This window comes from Durio zibethinus, chromosome 16 (genome assembly GCF_047325235.1).
Source record: "Durio zibethinus cultivar Kanyao isolate XHJ-2024 chromosome 16, ASM4732523v1, whole genome shotgun sequence".
Lineage (NCBI taxonomy): Eukaryota > Viridiplantae > Streptophyta > Magnoliopsida > Malvales > Malvaceae > Durio > Durio zibethinus.
Window position 1 is genome coordinate 9080042 of NC_143177.1, and position 10737 is coordinate 9090778.

Genomic DNA, 10737 nt, shown 5'->3' on the forward strand with positions numbered 1-10737 from the left:
ATTTATAGTTCCATATATATATATATATATATATTTGAATATTCCACATTTACGAATCTTATTCCTGAATATTGGTTATTTCATCATGTTATTCAATCCAAATCATGGCTAAGACTTTAATTGCACCCTAAAAGCAGGGGAAATATCAGCCACGATGATAAAAAATCACCTCTGATGGCATAGCACTTATATAATCTATTATATATACCAAATTCGTAAACCCCTTTAAAACCTAAAGTTTGAACAAAACGTGAAGTCCGTCTCCATGAAATCCAACTTGTAGAGAAGTTTTTTCATTTAATCATTTTAGCCCTATATGAACAGCAACCTCAAATGGTCGAAGACCAAAATAAAAGGAAAGCAGCATTTGAATTTAGTTTGACATCCACAAAATCCGGTTTAAGTTACAGCAAAGCCAATACTTCTCAATTTCTCCACATCCACCCATATGCAACAATGTCCTAAATGAAGGGAGCGAACCCAACGAAATTCCCCCATCTCCTTCTCCTCCATCTTTTTTCCAGATTTCGCTGTAGAAGGAGAAGACCCTCTTTTTCTTCTTCTCTTTCTCTATGGACTATGCCCAACAAAGGGCTGAACAGTAGGATAGTCAACCGCACAACATGGACTCTGGACCCCCTTATCCACCACAATATGTCATTCTCAATGGCCAAGGGAACCTTAGGCCCCCTAACCATAGACGCCACATTCCCCGCTACCATTCTCATGATCATGGTTCAGGAGCGAAATGTTGCTTAAAGTGTATATGTTGTTTTTATTGCTTCCTTTTTATCTTCATTGTTGTTCTTTTTGGCACAGCCTTCTATCTTTTTACAGTTTATAAACCCCAAAAGCCTTCCTATAACGTCAATCAGGTTGAGGTCAAGTCTTTCAATATCCAGACAGATCTTAGCCTCTATGCAGAAATCTCTGTTTCTGTAAAGGCTGATAATCCCAATCATTTTATAGGCTTCATTTATGGGAAGGAAAGCTCTGTTGCTGTTTTATACACAGGAAACACTCTTTGTTCAGGCAAGCTCCCAGCTTTTCATCAACCTGGGAACAACATTACCTTCTTGAATATTCTGTTGAAAGGAAAGAATGAGTTTGGTTCAGGTCTTCAAGAGACTCTCCTTCAAAACCAAAAGAACGGAAAAATTCCTTTAATCATAACCGTAAAGGCGCCAGTAAGCGTTGTGATTGCAGGTTTCCCGTTAACACAGGTTGTTGTTCATGTTAACTGCTCTTTAGTTGTTGACAATTTATCGCCAAACCAACAAATTGGGATTTTGTCAAGTAACTATGCTTATGACATTGGCCTCTGAATGCCATATCTCCTCAGCCAGATTTTCTTTCTCTTCTTTATTTATCTGACTCTTTCAGGCTGAATGGGCGAAGAAAAATAGCAATTTCATAAGCTTGATTCATGCAATATTCCAGTTAACCTATTCCCAGGATGCGTATGCTTCCAAGATAACATATATACAGAATTACAGACAGATGTAGATATCTTTTGTTACACATAGGGTTTTTATAGTTGGTTTTGAAAGTGTGATGAGGCTTTTTATCCTCCATTCTCAACTTCTTGTAATCTGAATTTAGCCGATATACTTTGGAAATTGTTATATTAATGTAATGTTCATGTGGAGAAGCGCTCTAATAAACTTGGCTTTGTTTGTTAGATTTTAGAGATGCTTGAGCCATGTAAACTCAACCCAGTACCATTGGGTGTAAGCCCAACCTGCTTATTCGTTTTTCAAAATTGTTACTTTTCTTAAAACCCTTGTTCTTGTGTTGTGGCACACCTCCCTCTGAGCTTGTTCCACCCCCTGTTCCTCAGACGTACTCTCGCAGCGAAGATGGAGATTTGCCTCTCCCTGTTCTTGATAGATAGGATAGTGACTCCACTGCTACCCACCCTCCAACAAGAGATTTCTTGTTCCAATCATTTGCAGCGTCTGCTGATGCATGGAATTGTATGAACGAAAACAACTTTTATATAGCATCGTGAATTTTACTCGACTTAATCCTTGATTGCAAGCCAGCTTTCTCTTTATTTCTTTCATAGACAAGTATCCAGTTAGTAATTTTGCTGAATTTTATTTGTATTAATCCCTAATCAAACTATTTATCTATTCTCTTCATAATACTTGGAATTGCATAATTCCGTCAGTCATTCGACGCTAGTCAAGTTAGAGATCTATATATTGCTAAAGAGTGGTAGTCATTGCTGACTTTGTACCAAGTTGAGAATAAAGAAAAATGATTCTTGGTAACCATTGCTGATATTAGCCAAATGTTAAAACCAAGCGCATGGCAATGGCAGTGTGCAGCCAAAACATTTGCATGCCTTGTTTACACATGCAACTATCAGAAACTGCCCTACTTGCACAACTTTTTGACCTCTTTTTCATACACACAAAAAATTGATTTGACATTAGTCTAACCATGTAAAGAAATAAGGAAGCTGATTCCACAATGAACTAAGTATCACACGTTCCTTTTTGCATTTTGGTGCCCAAGAAAAAGCAATTTTATTAAAATGATAGTAAGTATCAGTGAGTCACCTTTGGGCCTTAAGCACCATCATTTGCATCTAATCTTTACTACACGTTAGAGCAATGACCCCAACTCCCTTCTGCTGAACATTTGCATGCCTTGCGAGCATCGGTTCGTCACCAGCTCCAATATAAGTTTATCGTACGCTAGTATATCATTTTTAATACGTTGGGTTTGATTACCTATTCCTTTGACTGCGGTGTCTGCAGCTAACAACCTCAACCACGCAGTCATTCGGGTTCTTGAATCAATTGCTTTTTGTTATTTTTTTTTTGTTAGGGTACTTTCAACTTTATCCGGCAAGAATGAGAAATGGGTAAGTGGGGGTGCAGATTAAGTTTTCAGTTTTATCCCATGTTTAACCAGAATGACGTGAGCTTCCAGGACCAAATTTGTTTTCCTGCCTATTGGTATTTTTACTCTTCTTATTATCCTCACTTCTTGTTTGGACCAATCAGATCAGAAGCTTGAGGATTAGGCTTACTTTTTCATCAAAATGGTTAACTAATTCTAGCCACTTAAAGGAGAGTAGGTCACCATCTTAAGTCATCAATTATAGGCCTATATATACTGAAGTAAATATATCAAGTTCACCTTTTTTTTTTTACTCATAATAAATGTTAAACTTTTAATTCTAATAATCAAATTCAATTTTTTATCAATCTCAAATATGAAAAATATTGATATAATTTTTACAATTTAATAAATATCGATCAAATTTAAATTATAAATAATATTTTTAATAATTTTTACATATTGTTGATGTAAATTTACATTAAATTTTATCAATATATCAATTTAAATTTTTATTAAAATTTTCATTAAATTACTTATAAAAAAGAACTTCGCAAATTCTATCTTAAAAACCTTTTTCGAGTTTTGTTTTTATTTACATATGAGTGGTCATCTTACATTGTCTATGATTTATTGAAACAAGTAAGAAGACAATTACTAGAAGGTAACATGTCTCAATTAAAATTATTTTCAAAGGTGAAATTTAAGACAAAATTTAATGATCAAATTGTGAATAATTTTTCATTAGAATTGACTTAATGATTATTAAAGCTAGAACCAAATTGTCTGCATTAGATCTCTTTGGTTTTACATGAAAAAGTCAAGATTATTTGCGTGTTCTTTTGAAAAAACACGGCCTCAAAGTAATATTCAAAGCTTTAACATAAGAATCTCTTTTAGTTGGAGGAAAACATTCTGGATGTCAATGTCATTGATTGATGGCTACACCCAACTACTGAATTTCCAATTTTCAATTTTTCCCACTCAAAGCTTAAGGAGGATCGAATTCAGTATCAATAAAACAGCAGAATGTAAATCAGTGATCAAATAACTGAATGCTAATAACAATGGCATTTAGTAAAATATATGAGCCAAAAGCCGAGGGAGAACTAGATTCTTAGTTTCAATGATAAAATTTTATTATCAAGTAAAAAAAAATTTTGTCAAATATATGAGGCTTAACAATGTCTTACCGATTGTCCAGATCAAGGAAGAGTGGTGGGAGCAGTTTTTCCAGGAGACTAGAACTGTCTGGTGCACTTTCTTCATTTTTCAAACCCACTCCTCCTAAATACAACACCAACCAAAATGAAGCCCAACTGTCATGCTGCCCTCTTCGTTCAGTTGCTCTCGACACTTATTCCCCACTTCCTCTTTCCTCACAATTTTGACAACTAGAATATAAAAGATGATAACACTTTTAAATTCTATCTAATCCTGGTAAATCATGAATCTGAAACTCAAGCTTTCATTTTAGAGGCTGCACTCTCACTCCTTAAAGAACCAGACAAACTTTGAAGCATGTTTGACATCTTTTTCGGGTGGCGAAAAGCTTCAAAATGGTACAAGTCTAGGGTCTTAAGGAAAGCTTATTGGATATGCTGTTTATATTTTTATTCTTACGAGGTTTGTATGTGTTCTTATGTTGCAGTAAAAAGCTGCTCAAGAGTGTTCAGCGCCGTCTGAAGCTGCTAAAGAACAAAAGGTATACAATTGTGAAACAGCTGAGGGAGGACGTGGCTCAGCTCATCAAGCTTGGCTATGAAGAAACTGCCTTTAACCGGGTAAGAAAGAGATTGAAATTCTCTTCATTGAATTCTACACTCTGTAATTAACTTTAAAGTCTCCCCTGCTGCTTGCCCTGCTTTCTGTGGTTCTTCTATTTGTCACAGAAAGCAAAGAGGGATTTGAGTAATTAATTGATACTGTTGATTGTTCTTCTTCTGTTTGCATAACCTTGGATGTTAAATATTGTATTGGCTTAAAAGAAAAGCTCTTGTAGGACATCGAATTCATTGAGATACTGTTTTCTTGGCAATGTTATTCTTTCTAGTATTTTCTGAATTCAGCGTCAGGAGCTCGAAGAGTTGAAGTAACATTTTCAGCTATCCATTAACTACTGAAGGATGAAACATTACAGCTAGTATCAGATATTAAATGGGGACCTTTCCGGTTATGAAAATTACTTGCAAGTAGTCTAATTTGATCTGTATATAAGCTTCATTAGGAAGGTAACAATGCAGCCTTTAGCATCAGGAGTATTACAATTTAGGATAATGTCTAGAATGACTTTGAACTAGAGTAAAATATTTAATGTAGTATTTGAACTTTAAAAATCTCTAATATGGTATCTGAATTATGAATCTGTTAACTAATATAATACTTGGAATATTGTTTGCTAGATATGTGTCATCATTTGGAGCTAACGATATTAGGAGTAAGTATCACATTAGTTAACAGATTTATAATTCAAGTACCACATTAGAGATTTTTAAAATTGAGTACAACATTAAACATTTCATTATAATTCAGGGACCATTTGTGACATTATCTCTATAATTTATAATCAATAATCTCTGTTCCCGTTCTACTAACTAAGGCCATGCAAACTCTCTAGCTAAATCTTTTAGAAACATACCTTTGAAATAGGTGGTGAGAATTAGGTATCCTAAAGAACATTAATTATCAATTTGGGACATCTTCTTCAGGATCTTATCACTTTGGTTAATGTTTCACGTAATTTATAGGTTTCCTCATTTGATTAAATTTTGTACTAGCCATTTCACAGTTCTGGTCGGTGATTAGAATGTCTTGTGCATATTACAAGCATTGCCAAACTATGAATCAGCTTTCTTGGCTCTCATTTAGCTCTGACCATTAACTCTCAATTTTCAGGCCGAGCAGCTGTTTAAAGATGAGAACATAATGGCAGTCTATGACATGCTGGACCATTTCTGTGAATTTGTCAACATTCAACTGCCATATATCCGCAGACACATGTTTTTTCCTCCTAACAACAATTTTTCTTCTTTTCTTCATTTTAAGTTTCTGACTATGAGCTGAAAATATCTGTCTTGTAATTATGCTGTTTTAGGGACTTCCCTAACGATATCAACGAAGCAGTTTCAAGTCTGATATTTGCCTCTGCAAGATGTGCTAATCTTCCTGAGCTTCCTGCAATTCGGCAGCTCTTTGGGGAGCGTTATGGTCAGAGGTTTGCAACAGCTGCAGTTGAATTACTTCCTGGGAATCTTGTGAACCGTGAGGTTGTCTATTGTAGTACTAATTGTTTTGATTTTTCTTCATTGTAATAAGGTTTTTATCATCAATTAACACGAAGCATTTGATAAATATTCATCTACAGATAAAAGAAAAGCTCTCCCTTAATTCAGTTTCAGATGATGTGAAGTACAGATTGATGGATGAAATAGCTCGAGATTACTGCCCACAGCCAGAAATTTTGGCACTTGAATACAACCCTCAAATGAAACATCAGGTAACTAGATATATTCTTTTAATTAATATCTTGTAATCATATTTTAATGTTTTATTGCCAACTTAGTGAAGTCCTATCCGCTAATGTAACCATAGGTAAAGGAAATTAGTGGACATCAAGAAATGGACAGAAATAATAGTAAAAAAACTGAAGGATCCCCCCAAATGCAGACTTCAGATACTAATGAGATCGAAGGAAAATCTATACAAGTTGATCCATTGGCAAGAAGTGCTAGTCTTTTGATCAGCCATTGTCAGTCTTACTCCTATCCTAATTCTGGTGTAGTTGGCACTTCCCTTTGTTCTTTTCAACAACCTTCACCTGATAAAATGGAGATAGAGTCACCAGTTCAGATAAAAGCAGAGAAAGTAGGTAGTATTCCTCAATTGGATTCTCCATTTCAATTGACAGCTGATGCTCCGGCAGCTGATACTCCGGATGGTGGCCAAGGCCGGAGCATCAGCTGGATTTGTACGACCACTTTGAAACATAAGGGTGAAAGAATAAAAGCACCATCTTCCTCAGAAAGTTTGCCTCAGTTTTCCGAGGAAGTAATCGTTTATCTTGATGACATAGAGGAGTTACAATCTTCCATGACAAAAGGAGGCTGCCAGGATCTGAGTCTATTCAAGTTCAAGTCACGCATCCTGCCAAAGGCAGCTGCGGTTGTAGATGGCAATGACGATTACGATGAAAATTATATGGATCATGAAGTACAGGAAGAGAAGTCAAGCTCAAGGACCTTTAGTAGGAGTAGGAATGCAATTGGAAAAAGATCAAGGCGGAGGTTATTCTCTCTTGAAAGTTCAAGCATGAAGGATACTGACCACGAGATTTATTATGAGAAGCCGTGCAAGAGATCTCCAAATCACAAGCACAAATCTCATCACTATAGAAAGCTTCAGAAGAATTCAACAGTACCAGAGAGTAAAGAATCAACTTATGTGCTGAAGAGACTGGAGCAACCTTATTGCATTGCATTGCGGGGTAACATTCAGCCAAATAATTTCAAATATAATACTACGAGATCATGCTGCAATTGCCGCTTCAACAGTGTAGTAAACACCTGCAGCTTGGAATGTCCATGTTACATTTGTAATATTAATGACAGGGGAAAACAGTTTCCTCCGAGGAATCAGAAGAGAGGGCTAAGATACTCCGGGCAGTTTCCAATTTGTGATGCAGAAGAAAATTTGGATGACAAGTTTTGCCATTTCCAATGTTCTTCTAATGGAGACGAACCTGGATGTATTAACATGGATGAGTCTACTCTTAATCAGAATCTGAGGAGAAGCTACGGCAATGATGCAAGCGTATATGAAGTTTTCACCTTGCCGAAAATGCAAAAGGAGAAAACCATAGGGAAAGTGAAGGGTTCTGATTCGGCTAGAAGCCATGTTTCTTCTAACAGTTTCCTCCCTATTATGGCTAGTTCCCAGACAAGAAACGAAACAGTTCCTCCTTATTTGAGGGCAATGACAATGCCCCAAGAAAGGCATAGAGAAGTTCACAGGCACAGCATTCTGCGATCCAATTCATTGTCCTTTAAAAAACCAAATCACGTCCACCCTAAGCTGCCAGAGTATGACGACATAGCAGCTAAATTCGTGGCTCTCAAGAAGGAGCATCTGCTGCAGAAGCTGTGATGAAGAAACCAAAAAAAAAAATCGGCATGCACAGTTCCAGGACTTTTGTTTTCATTCTCCACTAAAGGTTCTCTTGTATTATTTTCTTCTCCTGTTATAGCATATGATCATATACGGAGAATTATTTGTTTTAATTAGAACCAGGAAATAGTCGTTTGTTCTTAGATTGGCATGCAATTGCTGAGAAAGAAGCTAATAATTTGTCAAATTTTAGTCGGCTTTTCAGGCTTCTAGTACACCATCTTATAAATTGGCGGTGCTACGCTCAAGCCAGAGGGGCCATGGCCCGCACATTTCTGAAATCTTGTATTTAGATATTTTTTAATCTACAAGATTCCTCAAATAGATAAAGATGGCCCCCTAAAAAAAATTCTTTGTGATTTAAAAAACTTAAATTTTAAGATAAAAAAATTCGAGCCTCAAATCCTAATCAATTTGCAAAATATATTAATATTTAATCGCTTAATCCTCTTTTAAAAACTAAAAAATAAATAGCTTTATTGTTTCATATAATGAAATAAATTATTTGATTTTAGTTTTCTTTAAATTATTTTGTATATGTTATTGATTTAAATTTTACCATTAGATAATGTTAAAAAAACTAGTTAAACATTTATTTGATTATTACAATCTTATAAAAATATCATAACTTCTCTTCATTGTTGTCTGATTCCTTAAATAAATATTATTGTACAAAAATATTACTTAAAATTTAAAATAAATAATTAATTAATAAAATTCATTTTTTTATTATTTTAGATTAACTTGTGAAAAAAAAAATTTAAATTAAGGTATATTTTTTGTTTTATGTTGATTAATTTTTGGTTCCTCTTTTGATTTTTACGTCACTTAAAAAATATTTTTTAGTGATAAAAATTGTTAAAACAAAATTTGGTAACAAATGTAAGAAAAATTCCTTAAAAAATAATCTAATTTTATACAATAAAAAAATTGACAAAAATTTCAACTCAAATAATTTTTTTCATGAAATACTTAAATAAACAAATTTAAATTTTCTTCAGTTTTAGTAATTATTTTTTTAATACTTAAATTTTTACATATAATTTTTATAGTTACGTATATGAAATGTCACATTATATATATATATATATATTTTAATTACTTTTGATAAAATAATAATATATTACAATTTAAATAAAAAAAAATTTTAATTACAGATTTTATTTTATTTTGGTCTTCTTTAACTTGAAATCTTGGATCGATTTTATATTTTCATAGCAATTGTCAGTTGGCACTAGACTTGGACCTCATGGACTGAGTCCAACTCGCCGTAACTTACGTAGAGAGAGTCAAATCCAATACATAGATGGTAGTAGGGATGTTAATTTTATTTATATTCAATAAAAATTTTAATTTTTTATTTTAATGAGGATGTGAATAAGTATTACATAATACTCTATTAGTATAGAGGTGAAAATAGTTATAATTTTAAATTTTTATTAAGTAACGGAATGAGGATAGGATGAAAAGTATAATATCCGTTTCATATTTGTATCTTTTATATATTTATATATTTAATGAATAAATTTTTTATTAAATAATATAAATATTATTGTTTTAAATTAACTAAAATTAATATATTTTTATTTAAAAATATATTAATATATATCTATAAAAAATATCTAAATATATAAGATAAAATAAAAAAAGCTAAAAAATAAGTTTAGGTTTTAGTTTTTAAAAAATCTATGAGTATACCGATTACTTAATCCATTAAATATTTACAAAAATAAAAATGAAAATAAATTTAAATATTCGTTAGATATTAATATAAAAATATATATAATATAAAAGTTTAGATATTAAAATAGAAAATATTTTGCTCTACCCATGAATATCGCTAATTGATAATGCAAAATGTTTGGAAAATATATATACCAGTACTCAATCGACAGCTACGATCCAATTTCCAGTTCTCAAGTCCAAGGATAAGAACACATAATTGCACTCTGTATCCCTACCATATCAATGAACAGAAAAATCATGTTCTACAACCTGTTCTTTTTCGAAAAGAAAGACAAAATTTTGGACAATTGGTCACATCAAAACAAAACCCTATAAAACCTGAAGTTGTGCATTGCTCCCATCAACAAAATACTAATTACGGATTAAACTGGTACGTAATTCCAAGTCAGATACCAAATCACTATTCCATTACCTCTCTTTCATCAAGGAGAGCTTTCTATATATTTTTATATTTTTTATTCAAGATCCATTTGAATTTAAATATGGTGAAATTAAAAATAATAATAATGATAAAATTAGTTATTATGATGATAAAATTATAAGTTGTAACGATAAAATTAAAATTGGTTATCGAATATGTGTTCAAATAACAAAATATGAGCATAAATGAGAAAAAAAATAATAATTAAAAATAAATTTTGTATAAAATGAAATATAATATATATTAGATTACATGATACGTCATATATGCATATCTGATAAAATTGATCTGTCACATAAATCACTATGTAGATAACTTATATTTTCATTAAGAGGATCTTATAAATAATTCTTAAATTTACATTATTTTCAAGTAATTCTATCTAATCAATTTTTAATGTTTCAAAATTATAAAAATTAAATTTATCTAAATTTTTTAACTCATATATGTTTGCTCCTATTTAAATAAAACGAAGTTTATCTCACAATTCACCATTTTCAAATATGTACAACATTTAAAATTTATAGAGGTTTTTCAATTATATGTAATATTTA

The 10737-nt window shown here is 32.4% G+C and overlaps 2 protein-coding genes across 2 annotated transcripts; both read left to right on the forward strand.

Annotated features, from left to right (window-relative positions):
• The first annotated feature begins 623 nt into the window (after window positions 1–623).
• LOC111298240 (NDR1/HIN1-like protein 6) lies at window positions 624–1325 on the forward strand. Its single transcript, XM_022893044.2, has 2 exons — window positions 624–735; window positions 820–1325. Exons 1-2 carry the CDS (start codon window positions 624–626, stop codon window positions 1323–1325), a joined length of 618 nt encoding a protein of 205 aa, XP_022748779.2.
• A 2554-nt stretch (window positions 1326–3879) lies between these two features.
• LOC149514272 (uncharacterized) lies at window positions 3880–8259 on the forward strand. The gene is made up of 5 exons (XM_089745005.1): window positions 3880–4637; window positions 5749–5852; window positions 5948–6119; window positions 6218–6349; window positions 6445–8259. Exons 1-5 carry the CDS (start codon window positions 4452–4454, stop codon window positions 7993–7995), a joined length of 2145 nt encoding a protein of 714 aa, XP_089601131.1. The 5' UTR covers window positions 3880–4451; the 3' UTR covers window positions 7996–8259.
• Window positions 8260–10737: the final 2478 nt, after the last annotated feature.